The sequence below is a fragment of the Lacerta agilis genome, chromosome 7 (assembly GCF_009819535.1).
Source record: "Lacerta agilis isolate rLacAgi1 chromosome 7, rLacAgi1.pri, whole genome shotgun sequence".
NCBI lineage: Eukaryota > Metazoa > Chordata > Lepidosauria > Squamata > Lacertidae > Lacerta > Lacerta agilis.
Window position 1 is genome coordinate 50,347,812 of NC_046318.1, and position 22,931 is coordinate 50,370,742.

Genomic DNA, 22,931 nt, shown 5'->3' on the forward strand with positions numbered 1-22,931 from the left:
CACTCCTTGGTAGCAAATTCCACTGCCGAACAGCTCTCACTGTCAGGAAGTTCTTCCTAATGTTTAGGTGGAATCTTCTTTCTTGTAGTTTGAATCCATTGCTCCGTGTCCGCTTCTCTGGAGCAGCAGAAAACAACCTTTCACCCTCCTCTATATGACATCCTTTTATATATTTGAACATGGCTATCATATCACCCCTTAACCTCCTCTTCTCCAGGCTAAACATACCCAGCTCCCTAAGCCGTTCCTCATAGGGCATTGTTTCCAGGCCTTTGACCATTTTGGTTGCCCTCTTCTGGACACGTTCCAGCTTGTCAGTATCCTTCTTGAACTGTGGTGCCCAGAACTGGACACAGTATTCCAGGTGAGGTCTGACCAGAGCAGAATATAGTGGTACTATTACTTCCCTTGCTCTAGACGCTATACTCCTATTGATGCAGCCCAGAATTGCATTGGGTTTTTTAGCTGCTGCATCACACTGTTGACTCATGTCAAGTTTGTGGTCTACCAAGACTCCCAGATCCTTTTCACATGTACTGCTCTCAGTTATAGAGCAGGTATTCCCAGTTTGGGAATACCTGCTCTATAAGAAAGCTGACTTTAAAAATACACAACTACTTTTAAAAGTTACAGGTAGGTAGCTGTGTTGGTCCGCCAGTCGAAACAAAAAATAAAATAAAAAAAATTCCTTCCAGTAGCACCTTAAAGACCAACTAAGTTTGTTCTTGGTATGAGCTTTTGTGTGCATGCACACCAAGAACAAACTTAGTTGGTCTCTAAGGTGCTACTGGAACGATTTTTTTTACTTTTAAAAGTGACTCTCATCCACAGCATAGCAAAGTTTATATTGATGGGTTCCCCAGCACAAAAACCAACCCCCCGTACATAGGTAGAGCACAATGGGATTTCTGTACTGATTGTGTCATCTGCCACAGCCATAGGTGGGACTTGAATGTAAAAAAAGAAAAAGAAAAAAGCAGGAATAGATGTACTCCCTTTAATAAACCATTTAGCCTAACTTTTATTTAGCCTCTCAGTTTGCAAACACTACCAACAGTTGTTACTATTAAGAACTCGTATAAAGGTGAACTAGGCAGCGTCAGCGTTGTATATTGTTTTTCCACAGAGATGGATGCGCACACATCATTCACTCAGAGATGGTTTTCGAGTTCGTAGTGCAGTTCATTGCCTTTAAACGGTGTGAGACCTGCCAGGGCCTCCACCCCACACAATCCTGACCTTTTGATCGAGGCAGTCATGCTTACAAATACCAGTTGCTGGAAACCACAGGAGGGGAGATTGCTCTTGGGCCTAGAAGCTGAAGAAGAGTTTGGATTTGATATCCTGCTTTATCACTACCCGAGGGAGTCTCAAAGCGGCTAACATTCTCCTTTCCCTTCCTCCCCCACAACAAACACTCTGTGAGGTGAGTGGGGCTGAGAGACTTCAGCGAAGTGTGACTAGCCCAAGGTCACCCAGCAGCTGCATGTGGAGGAGCGGAGACGCAAACCCGGTTCCCCAGATTACAAGTCTACCGCTCTTAACCACTACACCTCACTGGCTCCTGCTTGTGTTCACTGCAGGCATCTGGCCAGACAATGTGAGAACAGGATGCTGGACTAGATGGGTCATTGGCTGGATCCAGCTGGCTCTTCTTATACCTTATCCAGTGCTCTCCCGCCCAAGTGCAGGGTTGGGTGTGCAGCAGCATCTTGTTACAGGATGCACAGCTGGCCCTGCCTCTGACATTTAGATGCTCAGTGAAAAATGGTACCATTGTGTCACACATTCAGGATGGATCTCTCGATTCCCTGCCCAGTTTTGCTATAGTTGCTACTGAGGCAGTTTTACAATAAGGGCAACCAGAGCACAGCTTTGAAAGAATTGTGTGTCCCATCTTCTGTCCTCTACATTGCGTCACTTTCCATTTGGATTGTGAGGAGTGTACAGTAACTGCATTCTGTTTCACTTTGCTTTTCCCACAGATGATTATACTGAATAAGGATCTTTGGAATACATTTTTAACTTAGATTTCTGCTGTTGCTACTTGGAAGTAATCAATTCAGTATTAAAAGACTTTTAGCTGACCAAGTTTTACAAAAATCAAGGATATAGTAGGTATCCTAGTCTAATCATATCCTCAACTTTGCTGTCCATCTTCACCAGTCAGAATGCTGATCTTATTTGTAAATGCCATATAATTTATTTGCTTGTTGCCACACTATTAACCATTGCCTAGGATGGAGGATAAACTCTTTCCCCCTTGACACCTTGTTTAAAGGAGGTCTTATTTATCACAATATCCTAAAAAACTCACTTGTTCTATGTAGCTACATGGTGGTCAATGTCAAAAGAAAAAATTTCTGCAAAGTATAATTTTATCTGGATTATATTACATTCCAGGACTTACTGTTGATCCTTCTGTTGTGCTTCCATAGAATCGTGATCTTATTATTCATAGCATTGTTTTTAACTCTCTGCAATAACAATTTTGCATCATTTTCTTTCTTAAGCTGTGGAACAGATGATGTTAAACAGGCAAGTCATTGTTATTTTTGTATCCCTGAAACATCTGCATTGTTAAATGTAAGACAATAAATTAATTAAGAAGAAAAATTAATTGTAGCTCTTACTTGTACATAAACAATGTAAAGTAAAAATATACCACCAACTCTTATTATTAGATAGTACAGACAGCGACCATTTTGCACAAGAGCTTTGTTCCTGGTTCCCGCACGTGTTGGCAGAGTGTGCATAAGCTTGCCCCACCTCCCGTTCTGTCCTCTCTGAGGTCCAAAAGGACCCACACATTGGTGGTCACATGTCAATTAGACCTGTGTAAAATGGTCTCTGCCTGTATGTAATGGGCAGAGGAGAGATGGTTCATAGAAGGCTCAAGAAAAAGTTGTTCTTCATCATGAAGCTCACTAGGTGGCTCTTGCCAACTGAACCTTACAAAGCTGGAAGACAAAATTAGATACACAAATGGGTACATCAATATCACACTATTCTGTTACCAAAATTACTGTTCTTCCCATTTCACCCATATTAAAAAATACACAGGATAAACATGACTTCAGGAGTTAGATAAATCATTTATTGAGAAAAAACAGTTTTTAAAATTATTGCTGTTTAATTTGTACATGAAAGAGTAAAGCTCCAAAAGCCTTAATATATACAAATTTGTTCCAAGATTTAAGTGATTTTTATTGCAATAAATTATTAATTCACAAGCTACATACAACAAGGACATAGCAGCGGTTCTAAAAACAGTTGTAATTAAAAATCACTCCTATTCCACCATCAGTGAAATTAATTTCAAAAATAATTTTATTTCTTACTAACAAGTCATGCTATCTTTGATGTTTCAGGCACACACATTAAGTATTGGCATTACAGGAGTTCCACATGTCTGACTTTCAGGAGGTAAGTCAAAGTTGGAATTTTTGTTGCTGTTTACCGAGATTTATTGTCTTCAATCTTATTTGCACGACCTGTGAACGTCTCCATAAAATGGAAATACCCTATATATTCTCCGAGAACTAGGCCAACTTTTGTAGGTATTAAACTGGGGGAAAAGAAAGAAAGAACACAGGCATGATGAGTGTCAAACTTTGAGATTCTCTTCTGCTTTGGCACCATTTATTTCCTTTCCCACCTTTCCACTAGCACACAATGCTCAAGGTGTCCAACGGTAAGTTCATTAAAGCAAACTAAAAACACACAGACATGCCACAGAACTGGAAAATCAAAAGGCAGGTGATTAAAAAGGCAAGCATCAATACATAACCTAGACAGGTTAATAACACCACCACCAAACCATCTGAACCAGATGAGCCGAAATAAGTTGGGGGACCAGAGGGCCTTCCTGTGGAAGAGCTCCACAACCAAGACATGCCCTCAGCCTTTCATGTGTGCACCAGCCTGTGCAGGGCCTGAAGAACTTTCCCAACAGGATGGCATGGCAGTCTGTTAAGTATCCTAGACCCCTGCCATGTAGGGCTTAATAACTAGCACATCTGAATGCCCCCTGGAAACTTAACAGTAATCAGTGCAGGTGTTCAGGAAGGGCAACAATATGCACTGTGAAAACCCTGGCTGCTGCATTCTCAACACTTTCTGGAGATGCTTCAAAGGCATCACTGTCATGTTAATCCAATCCTGATGTAACCAAGACACATGTTACTGGGGCTAAGTAAGATCATCCCAGACTAAGCTGCAGAGAAATCAGCAACCAGAGTGAGCCAAAGGCTTTCTTGACTACGGCTGTCCTGGGCGTCCAGAAGCAGGAAAAAGAAAGAAAGCTCTACCTGTCACACATTTCTCTTCTGCAACCACACCCTCCACAAACCATAAGAACAACCTAACTTCTCCCTCTGCTGTTCATTTTATACAGCCCTTATTTATCATGTCCCCCTTTTTTTGCACCTTAGGACCAAAACACACGTGGCATAGAAGATTAGAGCTCCTGAAGTAGCATATTTTACTCAAATGCCATGCATTTAGCCCATCACCTCCACACAACTCCCTTGATCTAGCTCCTGCCCATACATCTAAAGGTCCTGTTACACTTTGTGGGAAAAGTAATAACACAGACATCTTTCTCTCCTCCAGGGATATAAAGCAGCTATTATGAGAAGCCTAACTGTCCAAAATTAAGGACAGGAGCATATTTATTCTGTCTGCAGAGTGAGGTAATTATAATAGGGCAAAGTAATTATATCAGGATATTTATTCAACAGATAAACAAATACATAAGCAGAGGAAATTATTAATGAAAGCCTGTTTTTTATGTCATAGCTCTGTTTCTAGGAGACTGTTTTATCATTTTTATGTTGGTATTTTTGTATACCACTCAGGTATTTTAAAATACTGAGTAGTTTAGAAACGCTTCTAAACAAATATATAAAAAGAAATAAAGGCAGCTTCTCCTGCTCATTTCTAAAGATTATGTGATTCTGAAGAGACAGGAATCCTACAGGAAAGCAGGCCTTCAGACATATGTAAAAATAATGCAACAACAACAACAACAACAACAACAACAACAACTTTCTATTCCTTACATTTATCTCATGATGTCAGTACCTGCATATTTTCTTCCCCTCCCACAAAAGGCACTTTAATCTTTTTCAGATAATAAATTCAGTGCAACATTTCACAATCCAGAGGTATTCACTTGCAGCAGGAAGCTGCATGTCTATCTAGCATGCTTCTCCCCATCCTGGTTTTCTAGAACTTAAGGTCCTCCCCAGCTCAAGTTGCTTGCATTCTCACCGGGGGGGGGGGAGGATTCAGACACCTATGCACCACCCCACCCCCTTCAAGGACACAGAGCATTGTTAGGAAAGACAGAGGATTTAGACCATGGGTAGGCAAACTACCGGATCTGGCCCAATTGCCTTCTAAATCCGGCCCACAGACAGTCCGGGAATCAGCGTGTTTTTACATGAGTAGAATGTGTGCTTTTAGTTAAAATGCATCTCTGGGTTATTTGTGGGGCATAGGAATTCGTTCAACCCCCCCCCCCAATATAGTCTGGCCTTCCACAAGGTCTGAGGGACAGTGGATCGGCTCCCTGCTGAAAAAGTATGCTGACCCCTGATTTAGACTGATAGCAAAGCACGGGGAATGCGGTTGCGTTAACTGCCCCTGCAACTTTGCCCAAACAAACTGACGTCTTCCACAACTACCGAGTAAAGTGTTTGGAGTCCTAAACATTTTTATATAGCTTGGTCCTGAAGTCACTCCTTCTGCCTTTTTTGGGGCCTGTGGACAAGACCAGGGAAGGTAGTTCATCACACCAAGATTTTAAGAGTATAAATTGCCAGATGAGTTTTTGCCTTAACACCTGCCTTTCTTTCAGATTTCTACTGACACTTGCTCAAAACTCCTGTTTTGAAATAAAAATCTTGTGAAAGTAAGTCATTTACACCCATATCTGTCCCAAGTCACCTTGCTATCCCAAGCAGCTGCATCATATTGTTACAAAACTCGGGGAGGGCGGGTTTTCCCCCTAAACACTGAAATTAATAGGCGTTAGGATTTTGTGTTATTTGTAATACAAGGGGAGAATATAAACTGCTAAGGAATTCCTGGGTAGCCTGGCCAAACTAGGACCGTTAAGAAAGCCATTGTGGGTCCTTAACAAGACAACAGAACTTCTTGCCCCAGGTGTGACCAGAGATTTTGAATAATAGAGAAATGAATATACCAAAAACTCTCTGAAAGACTCAGGAGATCCTGGCACTCATTTTGATTGCCTGCCTGCTGCTTTTCCTCTAAACACAATGCTTAGGTTTCCCTATATCACTGGGAAGACCCTTTTTAATCTGTTAATATTTTAAATATTTTTATGCCCTAACAGTTCTCTTGCCTGCTACTGGGCTTCAGAGCAAGCAAGAAATGTATGAAAAATGGATGCAAAAGGAAAATGATATTCTTACCCTTTCAGTGCAATCAAAAGGGCTATGGTACGCGGGATGTAGACATACACCTGATTTCGCAGAATACCAGAGACAATTCTTTCAGCTGCAAAGTCTGCATCTAGAACAGGCAGGAGCCGTGGCCACCTGAAGAGATAAAGCAGGTAAGAGAACTTCTCAATGGTCAGGAGTTCCCCACAGTTATCACCTGTGCCAATGAGTTTCAGATATGAAGACTGCTGCCTAGTACAGCACCATTCTGAACAGGAGAAAAATCATTTATTCTTTCTTTAATAAGATTCCCCCTCATTACTTTTAAAGGGCATTTTTCCCCACTGCAAGTATTTGAGAAGACCTGTCATCTGAAGACCTCTATCATTTGGAGTGAGGGTTGAGACTGTATACAAGTGGAGAAAAACCATATCCTCATAGAAGAGAGTGGGAGACTCTTGATGTATATAGCCCCTTATTAATCACTCCCCAGTAGCCAAGTTGATCTGTCCTCCTATCTGATGGTGTTGTTATGAAACATCGGGTCAGCCCACAAAAAACCCACAACTTGACCAGGAGGCCAGTCCACCTGGGATCTGGGTTTGTACATGATGTTGGGGTACAGAGACAGGACAAGGATCTTGTGGGTGCTCCATCCACCCCACTAGCCCACCAGCTTCAGGACTGAGCTGGTGGAGACAGTATGGTGTTAAAGAATCCCAGGACACGAGTCCTGGGTCTCGGCAATATCTGTTCTGACTGTTCTGGTTTGCAAACTATTTTTGCAAGCCAAATGTCGGGGGGGGGGGCTTACTGTGGCTTCCGATTGGCTGCAGGAGCTTCCTGCAACCAACCAGAAGCCACATTTTGGTTTCTGAATGTTTTGGAAGTCGAACGGACTTCCAGAACGGATTCCATTTGACTTCCAAGGTACAACTGCAGTATACTTTTATATTGCATATTGTTTATATTATTTTATTGTTTTGCTGTGTGCTGCCCTGGAAGGTAGGGTTGGATAGAAACTTAATAAATAAGTAAAATGCCATCCTTAACAGTTACCCGTCATATGCAGAGTGAAACAATAGGCACAAATACAACAAGTGCCACTTCTCTCAGCACATATATGCAATTATGGGGAACCTGCTGCTTAATTTATGTATATCATGCAGATTTGAGCATACAGGAACCTAGGAAGCAGCCTTATAATAGGGCAGATTATTTTTTGGGCCCCTTGTTGTCTACTCTAAATGATAGTGGCTCTCCAGGGCCTTAGGTTATGTTTCAATCCATCTTCACCATTTCAGCATTTCTCTTATACAATTATTTTAACATTATATGGACACAAATATATAAACAGTTAACTCACTTGGTTTGACAGCCATCAAACATTCCCGTGTTTATGAAAAATGGACAGACAATTGTGGATTTAACACCAGTCTTTCCCAATGCCAAAATCTCTAAACCTAGAGACTCAGCGAAGCCAACTGCTGCAAATTTACTTGCACAGTAATCTGTGAAACAAGAAGAAAGATCTAGAAACATTGCAGGAGGACAATATCTGGGTAAAGCAGAGTATTAAAGACGGAACCTTTTGTAACATGGCCTACATGCAAAATAGTTGGCAATCCTGGTTTAATAGTTTCAACAATCTCATGCAATTATAGGTGGTATTTTTAAAAAACTGATTAGAGTAATGTCGAATGAACTCAGAACAACTCTATGAGGATGGTTACATCAACAGAGATTGACTAGGCCAGTGACACATGATCAGCTTCATGGCTAAGTAAGGATATGAATCCTGGGCTCCCTGGTCTAAGTCTGATTTTCTCCACTACAATTACTTTCTACAAAACTAGGACTAACACACAGATTACTGGGAGTGAATGTGAAAATTATCAACACACTGAAAGCCACCTGTGCCATTGATTGGCTCTTCGCTTGCATGTACACCATTTTCTCTATGCAAGATCCTTTCCCGCACAAGCATCTATGGCCCAATGCACAAGTGACGACACAGGTGCTGGGAATGCTTATTTGTTTTGTTCTAACATTTCTCCACAATCATCATTCAAAAGCTTCTAGCTTTCTTCAGACTGCAAGCACATTCCTCAGTTATTTACTGCAGCCTTGTCAGTGCATGCATTTACACCGGGGTTAGGGGAATCTGTGGCCCGTCAGATGTTGCTGGACTGCAGCTCCCCATCATTCTTGACCATTGGCTATACTGGGTGGGGCAGATGGGAGTTAACATCAGGGGAGCAACACATCCCCCATCCTCTGTGTTACACTCTTCGTTGTCCTTTTTTGGTTCCCACCTCCCAGTTAACTTCTATTCCTGCCAAAGCTACCCATCATAGCTTAACACTAACATTACGGCAATTAATCTGAAGACTCAGTGTTCAGAGGTCTATCTGCATCTATAACCTGGCATGCTAGCCTTAGTAGCAATATTTAATGAAACTGCTTCTGCTACCAACTTCTCTGCACCTACAATCTAATCTATCATTATTGGTGCCATCTACAACAGCAGCTCATTCTTGGCTCTCCCCAATTGCTTCCATATAGCTGTGTGAGACTTCTATTTCTACAGTACATCAGAGAAGCCCCTGTTTATCCACCTGTTGGACCACATGTCTAAAACAGATGAAAGGATCTGTGGTTTGAGTCTTTAGTTGGTTCATTAGTGCATCTGATGTGTACTAACCTGCCAGTCCTGTGACGCCAACTAAGCCAGCTGCACTTGCAATAGTCACCACATGTCCATGATTAGAAGCTACCATGGCTGGAAGAAATGCTTTGACAGTCTAGAGAACAAACAAAGATAACCAATCATACAGTAACAAATAAATATGCAAGGATGCATGTGCTAGCGTAGTGAGCAAGCTCCCTCTAACTATTTCACCCCAGCCAGGAGCTTCCTGGGCGACCTTAGGAACAGGACTTCTGCTGTTGCCACTTTAGCATCAGTTAGTATAACTTGTTATTTACTTGAGGCATCTACAATCAGCTTTTCACTCAAGAGTCCCAGGGTGATAAAATTAACAACAAATCACAAACAAAACAGGTAGCAAAAGCAACAAATCATCCATGCAGTGAGTTTTTACCAGCCATCTTATTGAAAATTATCAAGATCCATGTTGCACGCCAGAGGGGAGGTTATTCCTGTAGGCCGTACAGGGTCGATGTTTATAAAAATAGCATTTATGTGGGAAAAGGCAAGATGCTCTACCCTCTTCTTCTTCATCATCATCATCATTAGTAGTAGTGGTTTACATTTCACAGTACAGTACAGTAGTACCTCGGGTTAAGAACTTAATTCGTTCTGGAGGTCCGTTCTTAACCTGAGGTACCACTTTAGCTAATGTGGCCGCCGCGCAATTTCTGTTCTCATCCTGGAGCAAAGTTCTTAACCCGAGGTACTATTTCTGGGTTAGTGGAGTCTGTAACCTGAAGCATCTGTAACCTGTAGCATCTGTAACCTGAGGTACCACTGTAATACATTACAAAAACCAAGCACAAGTAAGTACAGTGGTACCTTGGGTTAAGAACTTAATTCGTTCCAGAGGTCCGTTCTTAACCTGAAATGGTTCTTAACCTGAGGCACGCTTTTGCTAATGGGGCCTCCTGCTGCCGCTGTGCTGCTGGTGCGCATTTTCCGTTCTTATCCTGGGGCAAAGTTCTTAAACTGGAGCAACCACCTCCTGGTTAGTGGATTTTGCAACCCAAAGCATCTGTAACCCGAGGGAGAGTATAGGAAACCCACCATTCCCCACTATCCATTTATTTATTCCCCCACACCCACCCAGTGGATTTTCCTTGCTTTCAGAAGGCAACACAAGGGCTCTGGCAGTGTCACACCTCATCCCCAAAGCCTGGTAAGTGAGGCACCAGTGTACAGAGAATGAGGCATGAGGGCTCCAGGATGCTGCCAAAGTCCTCACACCTCCTACCATCTTGTGGGGTGGTGGTGGTGGTGGTTCCAGAGATTGCTGATTATGTGGGAACTTAACCCTTACTTAACCTTGGCAGGCCCACTATCTTATTTCAACACTGTAGCTCATGCCATACATTTTGTAATCCAATCTTTAAAATGTGGAGTTTTAGTAGTTTATTAGTTTTTGGCAGTGACAGTCTTTGCTGCTGTTCAGTTTCATTACCTCTATTAGATTAAATATTTCTCTTTTTCCAATCTAAAAAGCTAAATACTGCAAGTTTATTTGTTATTTCATGCTCAGAAATACCACCTAGTTTAGTCTATGGATTTCACACCTGCAAGAAAATTTTCTTCTTCAGAAGTTTCACATCTAAACTACAGACTTACCATTTAATCAAAACAAAAAAACTTGCTAGTAGCACTAGATGCCTGATTTTTATTTTTATTTACAAACAGACTGTTCTGCTAACAAACTTACCACAGTTTAGCCCCATTTCCAATTATAGCAAGTGGATACATAAATACAGATTTTTATAGAGAACTGTCCTTTTTATTTCTACTATTACTTGCATACACAAAACACTTTTCAGACAAGTCTCGGACAACATCATGTTGAAGTGCACCACTCCTCTACATGCATCTTACATCCATTTTCCATTGCTCACCAATCCTACTGGGCCTTTTAAGCACTTGTTTGCACCACTGAAATCAGAACTTCTTCCGGATTCTAGTAAAAAATCAATAGCATCATACCACCAGAACAAATTCCAACTTCTGATTTCTTCTGTAGTTAAGACAGAAGCAAAGTGTGAAAATGGGCAGACATTTTAAGCATGGTGTACATGGTTTGAAAACTGGTGTTAAAAGCTACAGTAAAACACAACACCAAAACAACATTCTCTAAATTGTTGTGCTAGAGGGAGCCAGTGCAAGGATTTCTGTTAGCAACAGAGGCCTTCTCCTCCCCCTGTGTGTACCCCACATCCCTTCCCATATCTGCTCCGGAGGGTTGGGAGGACCCTCAGAACAGCATGCAGAGAGAGAGAGAGCATTGTCTTGTTGAGCAAGCAGAAATGGAACAATCTCTTTAGTGCTATGCTGAATATAGCCCTCTGTCCTGAAAAACAAATGCCCCACGGTGCAGGGAATGTAAGTTCCACCATACTTTTGAATGTGTGTCTGTCTTCACCTTGACATTAAAAAGTCACCCTGTCTGATCAGGCTGGAGGTCTACAGATGCTCCCAGGTCTCAATGATATGCACTACTGTATCCTCTAGGCCTGGCTGCTAATTGGGGCTGACCTCAAGAGAATCAGAAGCTTCAGCTAATGCAGAATGGTACACTTTGTCTAAGGTTAGACAACCAGTTTTGTGGCAACTATGCTGATTAGAGAGCAAGAGTAGTGTCATAGCTGTGGGCTAAGATCTGGGAGACCAGGGTTCAAATCCCCACACAGCCATGAAGCTCACAGGGAGACCTCAGGCCAGGCATTGTCTCTATGCCTAGCCTACCTCACAGGGCTTTGCAAGGATAAACTGCTGATGAGGGTGAGAACCACCATCCCAAGATGTGGAGAGAAAGAAGGGGTTTAGTCCAATAAGATGTCTATTTCCTGTCCAAGAAGGTTTATTGCAAAAATGAAAAATTACTGACAAGGCTTTCAAGAACCAGGATTCCTTTGGCATCCTAAAACTAAACATTCCCTGCCCCTGTGTATTTTCATAGGCTTGAGTTTACTTCAGATGCAGGTTATCTTTTAGACCAGATCGCTGATTTTCAAAAAGCCATGCTCTGGGGTTCATTTATTACGTAGGTTTCACTAGGAACACAGTTCTTCAGCATTCAAGACCCTTCATTTAAGATTCCAAGAACAGCCCCATTGGTTATACCTTTATTCAGTATTTTAAAATAAATGTTTAAAAGGATGGGGTGAGGGTGGGGAATGCTGTATTCAAATTGTAACACTTCTGAACGTCCAACTAATTATACAAACTAGGACTGCAATACTGTGCACACAGCTGCATGGGACAAAGTTCCATTGAACTTAGCATGGGGTGGTTCTGCATATAAAATCAGGCTGGAGCACACTCTGAGCATGTGTGTTCTCCTGTAAAAGTTATATGTCTGATGGCAAGCTAGATGTTCTGAGAGATGACCTGAGAGTCAGTTTCAAAATGCTTGTTCATTCTACAAGAGGTTTTACACAGTTCTAGAAATCCTATCAAGGAGAAAGGGAGATGTAATACAACCTGGCTCTGATTCAAGCCTTACATTTACTCACTCTGTTTTAGCTCGCATCTCATAGGCAACGGTTTGAAATCCAAGGATTAAAAATGCCTCGTTAAGTTTGACCTGTGACTCACAGATCATAAAAAACCAAATCAAAGGTTGCCTGCACAAGCCTGAACACCCGGCTCTCCTTTTGGTTTTAGTTATATAAAGGGGACACACACACACAAAAAGCATGCTTAACGCTGTCACTTTTGAGGGAAAAGGCACACTAGGAAAGAGTAAACAGCAAACCACTGTTTCCTTTTCCTAGAAGAGTTGGAGAAGGAGGGATGTCCCCTGAAGAACCCTACCTCCACATCAGCCCCTTCTCCACTGAGCTCTGCCACTTCCAGGGAGGGAGCCATGCAAGGAAGAAGGGGGCCATGGCGCGGCCCAGAGAAAAGTAACAAGCAGCTGCCTTCACCTGGTCTCTAATCCTTCCTCTTTCAGTGTCAAGGCATAGGGAGCCAGTGCTGGAAAGCTCAGGCACACCCTCCTCTCACTTGCTCATGTGGGAAGAAGGGGGAGGATATTCCTTGCTTCCCTCTCAGCTGCAAAGGACAGGCAAGTGAATGATCGCCACTGCCTCTTGTCACTCTCTTGCCCTCTTTCTCTGAAAGGCTCCACCCATCTCCTTTCCCCTTCTCGGGGCAGTATAGTGATAAGCCCACTAGGACCACCCAGAGGGCGAGAGCAAGCAAAAGGCAGCCTTGGCTGCTCTTCTAAGGAACTTCTACTTGTCTACCTGAGGCTGCCACTTGGCTACTTTCCCTTCAAAGTTTTTTCAAATTGCACAGGGCAGCACTAAGTATGCTTTTAAAAAACATGCACTTTGATCCTGAGTCCCTGCTTGGTAAAGATTTGCACACTCCCAAGTGTGCTTGGCTTCCTGCATCTCCAGACCTTTAAACTCTGTACCAATAATTAAAAGCCTATGCAAGCAAGCCTTATCAGTTCATCCACTTGTCTGAGGAAGAAGTGAATGCTTGCCAGAGCAAAGAGGGGCTGTTGCTATGGCATCCTTCTCAAGTGCTTCTGTGGATAAGTGCAGTTTATACTGACATCCAATCATGCTTTATTTCCCCTCCACCTAGTTCTTCATTGTCGTGAACAACTGTTTCATGTGTAAGCCTGACCACCTTACTGCTCATCCCCTACTCCAGATTATTAACCAATAAGATGCATAGTATGGGTTACAAGTAGGTAGCCATGTTGGTCTGCCATAGTCAAAACAAAATAAAAAATAAAAAACCCTTCCAGTAGCACCTTAGAGACCAACTAACTTTGTTCTTGGTATGAGCTTTCGTGTTTATCTGAAGAAGTGTGCATGCACACGAAAGCTCATACCAAGAACAAACTTAGTTGGTCTCTAAGGTGCTACTGGAAGGATTTTTTTATTTTGTTTTGACTACATAGTATGGGTCTGCTCTATATCTTGAAGTGCCCTCACTGCTTAGCTCCTTCCACTGAGAAAAAGAAACTGTCCATTTATTCGTATTCTCAGCTACCTGTTCTTTAAACTCAGTTTTCAATCCAAAATGATTATATTGATGGTGCTCAGTGACCAGGAGAGCATGACGAGTGCTAGACAAAAGAACAATAGAATATTTAACCGACATAACTGGGTTTTCTATTAAAACTGAGACTAAGTTTACTCCGGAGCCTTGGTCAAGGAACTTAGTCATTTGTGTTTTCTTGAAGTCTAAATCACCCATACTTTAAAAAAAAGGTGAGGCAGCACTTCCCTTTGCCAAGGCCATGTTTACCCTCATGTAAGATGTGTTTAAACATTACTAACTTAAATCATATTTACTACCAGTTACTTGGGACAGAAGTTAGGCTGTCAGGTGTGCACTTTCCCAGATCCCCTGGATCCCATTGATGCGGCTACTCTCCATTTCTTTGTAAGGAGAGGATTTAATAATGGTGCTTTTCCTCCCTCTGAACTCACAGATTTCATTTACAGAGAAAATGTCTTCTAGCCCAGGTGATTTGTTAAACTAGATGGACTACTGTTCATGTCAAGCTTGCAGGCATCTGGTTGGCCACTGAGAAGAGGATGCTGGACTAGAGGGGCCCTTGGTCTGATCCAGCAGGCCTGTATTACGTAGGAGAGCACTCAGCTTACATTCTGATAAACCTGGATGGAGCATCTGTTAACACAACTGCAAGCCTGCATTTTACTAATCAAAGCCCAATCCAAGTTCAAATATACTTTCATAGTTAAATCACAAATGCTATTACCCAGAAGTGTGCCATTGTGTTCACTTCCATAGACTTCTGTATCATTGCGTCTGGAGAATCCAAGAATTTCTTTCCCGTCACAATGCCAGCATTGTTAATCAGGATGCTAACATCACCAACTTCTTTTTTCACCTAGGACAACAACATCAAGAACAAACTTAGTTGGTCTCTAAGGTGCTACTAGAAGGATTTTTTTATTTGATTTTATTTTTTAATTTTGTTTTAACATCTTATCAGAGTATGTTTCAAACTATGACAAATTTTAATAGTTAAAAAGAGAGAACCAATGTCTGTAAATGACTCTGCATATAAAGGTCTTTGCATGATTCTTCATATTGTCAAGATGTTGTTCTCTTGGTTTAACAGTTTTTGTAATAAAGCCTCAGTGTTCTTGGGCTGGTTTTTCTAAACCACTTTTACATGCCAGTTCTTTTAACATATTAAAATAACAAACCCAGAAACAAATGCTTCTTACAATTAAAAACTCCTACCCCTTCAGAATTAGAAGCACATAGCTCCTTTTTGTTATGGTATAAAACTGTCTTACCATTTTTCAAGTAAATATTTTGCAAAATGAAGCTAGATTTTGGGTCACTGCAAGAACTGGTATTGGGAGGTGGTTTGAACTAGAGGTGGATGTTGAAGCCCCACCCTCTTCCTCTTTTCCCTAGCAGGGCATCCTCTGACTTCACAGATCCCAAGAAAGAGAAAGCAGGGGGTTGAGAGAGGAAAGAAGGGTCCACTGAAAACACAGTTGCAGCTACCATTTCTCCACTTTAAATTGTACCCTCAAACCACTTTGATAGACTTCCAGAGTGACAGTGTATTCTACATCTATAAGGATTCTTTCACAGTTAACATAAGCAAAGCAAAGAAAACCATTTTCATGACTGCAGCTTCAAGAGACATCACTTAGGGAGGGCATGGGTCTTGCATGCAGAAGGTCCCACACATTTATTTATTGCACAATGTCTAGACTGCCTTCCTGGGCACAATCCCTTTGTCTAGGCCATGTACAAGATTCAACTCTAAACAGTCAACACAATTTTTATCTTCCCTTTAAATATTGGTAAATGGAACAGGGCCCCATATAGTTTGTGCCTATGTATATAGAACTGCACTGTAAAATTGTCAGTCCTTGATGCCTCCACTGAGAGGTTCAGGTAGCTCATGAAGCAACATACTTCTACTGGAGATTAAAAAGCTGCTCTCAGATACCAGACTTTCTAGCCCTGTGCATACATATGCAAACCAGAAAAATTGATATGGGCAACTTCTCAGTTGTACTTTTGATTTTTCATCAAGGTGTGTGAAATAAAAAACAATCACATTAGCACGCTTGAAAAAACAACAAGCCAATCTCTTCCACACATTCCTTGAAGAGCTCTCTCTCTCTCTCTTCACCTGTAAATGCCTGTTTATGTGTTTCTGTGTAATCCCCAGATGGGGCAAGGACCTCCCAATGGAATGGTGCTAATCAGTGTGGTTAATAGTTCTAAACATGAAGCAGTCATGGAATTGGAAAAACAGTAATTTACCCTATGGATGTAGAATACCCACAACAAACGTAACAGAAGCCTTGAGTTGCCCATGGAGAGAGAAGGTATCTAATAAATAATATATATACATATATACGGTATATAAATAAATAAATAAATAAACCACACAGGTGATTATTACACCCAAGAGATCAAAGCATTGGTCACATTATGATGTCTTTAAAAAACAACAACAGCCAAATATAATTCTGAATGAAGCTATGATTGTTCTGGTTTGCCTTCCATAACCTTAAGTAATTTTGAGGGAGGCAACTACATGTGTCATCCTGCCCTTCTTAAAGTACCTATAAAAAAGAACACGTTGAAATGAAGTGTCCTCATTACTGTTTACTTTCAGGGTCACTATTAAGCTGCTCCAATTCTTTCGAAGGGCTGAAGAAATGAATAGTTGGAACAGCTACAAAGAATAAACCAAAGGGTTGGTAGTATCAGGTTGACATGGTGGTTTCATACAAATGCAGTTAAGTTGTATCTTGCAACACATGAACATGCTGCAAGAGCATATGTGAAAATGAGGACTAGATAAAATGTTATGCAAATTAAAACTCCACTTGTAAAAAACATAGTTACCTGATCTGCTACTTGATAAACCTCCTGCCTTTTGCTACAGTCACAAGTGTAGTTGTGCACTCTCACAGCTCCATTTTTCCTTGCCAATCTGGCTGTCTCTTTGTTGCCTTCTACATTGATATCCCAGAGTACCAACGTAGCTCCAAGACGAGCAAATTTCAGAGCCATCAGCCTTCCGATTCCGCTTCCAGCTCCTGTGATAAGCACGATTTCACCAGTCACATTCTTCTTCCGCACAGGGATGAATAATAAGACAAAATACTCCAGTGTAAAATATACTACCAGTCCAATGACTCTGAGTGTTTCCAGGAAGAAGTTCATCTTGGACAATATTTCAATGATTAAAAAGATGAGTTAGATTCAACTGCTGTGAATAAATTTCAAGTTTTTGAGTGTGTGCTGTCTAGGAAATCTGGAAAAGAAGTAAATTAAAACATTCATGACCATCAGGAATACAACATGATAGCATCATCTATCAAAATACACTAGGCAGAATAAACATTGCACAATTCATATGATTTTGGCATCTATATTGTAATGTGTACAGAACTTTGCATTCCTATTGTAGGGACGGGGAACTTGTGAACCCCTAGATGTTGTTGGACTACAACATTCATCATCCCTGATCATTGGGCATGCTGGCTGGAGCTAACGGGAGTTGGGAACCCCTTGACACTTCAGATGTTGCTGGACTCCAACTGCTCCCCTGTTGGATAAGCTGGTATATGCCTTCGAATGCTCACATATGTTCTTGGTTCTAAGCAAATGAAGCAGGCAGAATTTTACATCCCCACAGTCAATGATTTTTGAGTAAAGGTAGCAATCACTTTAGATAAAATGAAAACATTGGCCCGGTTCTTGAGGTTGGATGAGCTATGAGGGCAAGATAGGCAGTGGTTCTGGGAGGCAAGGAATCTGAAATACAAAGTGGACCAAAAAAGAAGGCAGCCAGCTGTTCCCCTGGAAGACAAATGTAGGAAAAGAGTGCATAAAGAGAACAGTGACCTAAGGAAAAGAGAGGAAACCAAGGAAATCAGCACACTGTGCAATGGGGTGGGGTGGACTCGCACAGAACCACAGGAGCAGAAGTTTTTGTTGGCAGGAACAGCAGAAGGCAGGACAGAAGTGAGAGTTTGATGGACAGCAAATATTGCTTGAAGAGGTAGCAATGTCAGCAACCAATACTTTTCCCAGCACAGAAAAGTAGAGAAAAGCTGAAGCTGCTGTTTTCCTGACTGTCAAGCAGTTTTTAAAAGCTTGGGGAAAGAGGTGGTAGCCCTAGGGTCCAGGAACACAGAGGATTGTGATCTGAGGGAAAGACAGCCATCATTTAAAGGAAGAGTTGATGGAGTGAGGCTTAGGGTGGCATACAAGCCATGTTGAACTACAGTGGTACCTCTGGTTAAGAACTAAATTCGTTTGGGAGATCTGTTCTTAACATGAAACAGTTCTTAACCTGAGGTACCACTTTAGCTAATGGGGCCGCCTGCTGCCGCTGCACGATTTCTGTTCTCATCCTGAAGCAAAGTTCTTAACCCAAGGTACTATTTCTGGGTTAGAAGAGTCTGTAACCTGAAGCGTCTGAAACCCGAGGACCACTGTACAAATGTTCTTAACAAGATCTACATTGCAAACTGCACAAACACAAGATCTAATAAGCTTCTAAGTGGCAGAGAGCCTGTGCTTTCAGTTTTTAACAGTGTTAATTTCTAGCCCTTATGACTGTAGGGCGGGGACCACATAAGGATTTGAGCAACACAAATCAAAGAACCCAAAAAGGATTCAAGCATGGGCGTAGCCAGGGGGGGGGCAGCTGCCCCCTTAGATCAAGTAAAACAATAGAAATACTTAACTAACTTGCCAGTCACTTCGGTTCTGCCCCCCCCCCCCCCCTGAACAAAAGCCCTGCCCTTCCCAACAAAAATCCTGGCTATGCCCATGGATCCAAGTGAAACTTCCCACCTCAAAGCATCTCCAAAAGGTCAACAGAATTATGTTCATTAATATATCTTTTGATAACTGACTATGAACAGATTAGCAGCTCAGCAGCTCTAGTTTTTGATCCAGTCTTTTTTCATTACAGTGGATCCTAGGGTTACGCACATCTCTGGATATGAAAGCGGCAAACCTGGAAGTATTTTTCCGGGTTTCGCCGCTCGCGCATGTGCAGAAGTGCTCTGCGTGCTGCATACATGCGCCAAACAGGCGCCTCTGGTTACGGATTTTTCAGGGTGCGCACAGCCCTCCCGGAATGAATTAAATCCATATCCAGAGGGTCCACTGTATATTCTTTCATTCTTTCACTTAATTATATTTGGATTATTTTGTGAGATATGCCCAATAAAAGGCTCATGCATCTTGGCCTCAATTCAATGTGTGCTCATGTAACCCTGAATACATCTACTAACCACAAATTAAAATGACCTGGATTTCAGCAGTAAGTGCTTCCAAGCTGCCTAAATGTTTAATGATATACTGCCTGCTGCCTCAATTATTATCAGAACATTCTCACTTTTCCTCAGACTGAAAAATGGCTTTTCAAGTTGTGCTACTTTTAGAGACACAGTAGACAGACATAGGTGTGTTTTAAAGAAATCCATTTGAATCTTTGTATAAATCATGGGTGTTATTTGGTTTACTACTCATGCTTTCTGGAGGAACTGAGTTGGTTCAATCCAGTAAAAATTATGCACTTTTGATGAACTCAAGAAACTTGAGCAAGTGCAATCGTACACACAGTTTTTCGGGTGTGAGGTCTTAGTAGACTGTTTTGGTCATTGTTGCTGTCTACAATATGCCAAAAGCTGAGGAACTGACACTACCTGATATAGCTTCCAGCTACCCACTGCCTGCTTCCTTTTCAGGACATACACGCGTACCACCATCTGCATAAGTAATTCTCTCCCCCCCCCACCGCATTAAAATAAGAAATTGCTACACAACTGAAGTCAAAGGAACCAACAAAGTATTTCACTTTAACCGTATCCCAGCCAAGAATCCTTGGTTCATCAAATAAAGCCTACTTTTGCACAAAGAACCCTTTGCCTCTTTGGGCAGAGCCAGGAATAGATAAGATCTACCAAGATAAGTGGGTGGCGCTGTGGTCTAAACCACAGAGCCTAGGGCGTGCCAATCAGAAGGTCAGTTGTTCGAATCCCCACGATGGGGTGAGCTCCTGTTGTTTGGTCCCTGCTCCTGCCCACCTAGCAGTTCGAAAGCACGTCAAGTGCAAGTAGATAAATGGGTACCGCTCTGGCAGGAAGGTAAACAGTGTTTCCGTGCACTGCTCTGGTTTTGGTGCTCCGTTGCGCCAGAAGCGGCTTAGTCATGCTGGCCACATGATCCAGAAGCTGTCTGCGGACAAACGCCGGCTCCCTCAGCCTATAGAGCGAGATGAGCACCTCAACCCCAGAGTCGTTCGCAACTGGACCTAATGGTCAGTTGTACTTTTACCTCATAAAAAGCGATTTCCCAAGGGTTGAACAACCCCTTGCCAGAATCATCTTAGCATTATGCATGTGAAACATGGAACACTTATAAACGCCATCTCCAACTCCTCGAAAGATTCCATCAATGGTGTCTCCGAAAAGTTGTACATATCATGTGGGAAGACAGGTGAACTAATACCAGTGTACTGGAAGAGGCAAAGACCACCAGTGTTGAAGCAAAGATTTTTCAATATCAACTTCGTTCGACTGGTCATGTTATGCGGATGCCTGATTATCGTCTTCCAAAGCAACTACTCTATTCCGAACTTAAAAATGGAAAGCGTAATGCTGGTGGTCAACAAAAGAGGTTTAAAGACTGTCTTAAGGGAAGTTTTAAAAAATGTAGTATAAACACCAACAATTGGGAAACACTTGCCTGCGAGCACTCAAACTGGAGAACAGCCTTTACCAAAGGTGTAATGGGCTTCGAAGACACTCGAACTCAGGACTCAAGGGAGAAACATGGTAAGAGGAAGGATTGCTTGGCAAATCCACACCGTGATCAACTCCTGCCCGGAAACCAATGTCCCCACTGTGGAAGGACGTGTGGATCCAGAATTGGCCTCCAAAGTCACTTAAGGACTTACTGTTAAAACTGTGTTTATGGAAGACAATCTTACTCGGCTATGAGTGATCCCAAAAGAAGAAGGAAGAAGAAGATGATAGCGACGTCACGAAACGTCCACCTTGGCATTTGCTCTTAAATTCAGCCCCACGGAGGTGCTCGCGACTAGCTGCTATGCAAGTCGGTTTGCATACTACGGAGAGGAGTTCCCCCGCTGCCACCCTTTCCGGAACCGCAGCGACGCCAAGACCCGTTTTGCCACCATTTCGGCCAAGCGCAGCTGCGCTTCGGGGACGAGGAAGCGGTGACGTCAAGAGAGCTGGCGCTTCCAAGAGCTGCCCGACGGCCGTCCAAGTCCTCGGCCTACAGCGCGCACTGAAGCCCAGCAGGGGGACCCTCGTCCGAGCGTCGCATTTCCCCAGCCACCCCTCCGCGGCCCCGGGCTGAAGTCAGCCAGAAGGACCCCGAGGCGGCGCTCCTCCCTGCCGTTTGCGGCCAAATGCGTCTCGGGGCCAAGTTCTGCCTATTCTCTCTCTCTCCCAACCTGCCAGCCAGCAAGTCGCCCGAGCCGCGCGCGCCTGCCTGAAGCCTGTAGCCTTACCGCAGGGGACGCTCCTCCGGCTGCGCAGACAACCTCGCCACACAACGAGCTGCAGTCCCGAGCTATACAGTAAAAGCACTTGGCCAGCGCACGTGCCCCGGGAAATGCCCCACCCACTCCCCTGCTGCTGCTCCCGTCTCCTCCCCTCCGGCCAAGGGCCGCGGTTGTTAAGGAGGCAGCGATTTCCTGGGCTGTGTGGGCGGATGCAGCCTCCGCCTCCGCCTTCCTTAGTCGGCTACTGGCTAATCTCAGCTGCCTCCGAGAGTGCCAGGAGAGCCGGCGCGGCTACTGTGCCTCCTCCCTACACATTGGCGACAACTTCTCCCGTATTTTGTCACTTAGTCTGTGAAGAAGAAACCCCAGACAGACTCAACACATGCTAACATAGGAACAGAGGGTCGGCTGGGTTGCAACAATGCGCTCTATGTGGGGCTTCCCTTGCCCTTGGTCTGGATGCTGCAGCTAGTCTGGAACGCTGTAATGCTGCAGCACAATAGAATACAATAGAATAGAATATTTATTGTCACTGCCCCCTTGCGGGAAACAACGAAATTCCTCAATTGCTGACAGGAGTGAGGCTTTGCCAGCATGCAATGAGCCAAGGCTCATAGAGCTAAATTGCTGGGGTGGTATGGTATTCGAAGTTTTGCAGTTACATTCTGAGCTAAGTAAGTGAATTCAGGGTGCATGGGCTGTTAGGGGAGGGGTAGTACCTCTGGTGGGGGACACATCATGCTCCTTCTGGGGGTAGTTTGTCCACCTTTGGTCCCCACCCTGCACCATAGCTGTCAACTTTTTCCTTTTTTTAAGGGAAATTCCCTTATTCCGAATAGGATTCCTCGCAGGAAAAGGGAAAAGTTGACAGCTATTGCCCTGCACTCAGCTCTCACCTGTAGCTTCTAGAAGCTGTCAGCATGCAACAGCGACCACATCCCAGGAACAGCTTTGGCTTGGTTTTATTTATTTATTTGCTAATTCACATTCTGCTTTCATTTTAAAGTCTCAAGAATAACTGAAACAGTCTAGATAGTTAGCGAGACAAGATGAGCCACCTGCAATTATATAGTCTGCTTGTGGTAAAAGTACTCAAGTGTTACTGTAGCAAAGATACAAGTCAAACAAAAGACATTTATCCATAGGAAATTGAAAATAAGGTACAACTTGCTCCCTGCTGCCTTTGAGGGTAGCCAATGGCTCTGGCAGATTGAGCGTCCGTCCGAGGCCAAAGGCTGTTTCTGTATGTGCTGTAGAGGGAATTGAAGGGCAGTCTAGAAACAAAAAGAGC

The 22,931-nt window shown here is 43.0% G+C and overlaps 1 protein-coding gene across 1 annotated transcript; it reads right to left on the reverse strand.

The window, feature by feature from the left end:
- Positions 1-3,075: 3,075 nt before the first annotated feature.
- SDR16C5 (short chain dehydrogenase/reductase family 16C member 5) lies at positions 3,076-21,748 on the reverse strand. Its single transcript, XM_033155270.1, has 7 exons — positions 21,647-21,748; positions 16,993-17,404; positions 14,864-14,995; positions 9,118-9,217; positions 7,780-7,924; positions 6,444-6,569; positions 3,076-3,568 (listed from the first exon to the last, which is right to left on the reverse strand). Exons 2-7 carry the CDS (start codon positions 17,311-17,313, stop codon positions 3,457-3,459), a joined length of 936 nt encoding a protein of 311 aa, XP_033011161.1. The 5' UTR covers positions 17,314-17,404; positions 21,647-21,748; the 3' UTR covers positions 3,076-3,456.
- Positions 21,749-22,931: the final 1,183 nt, after the last annotated feature.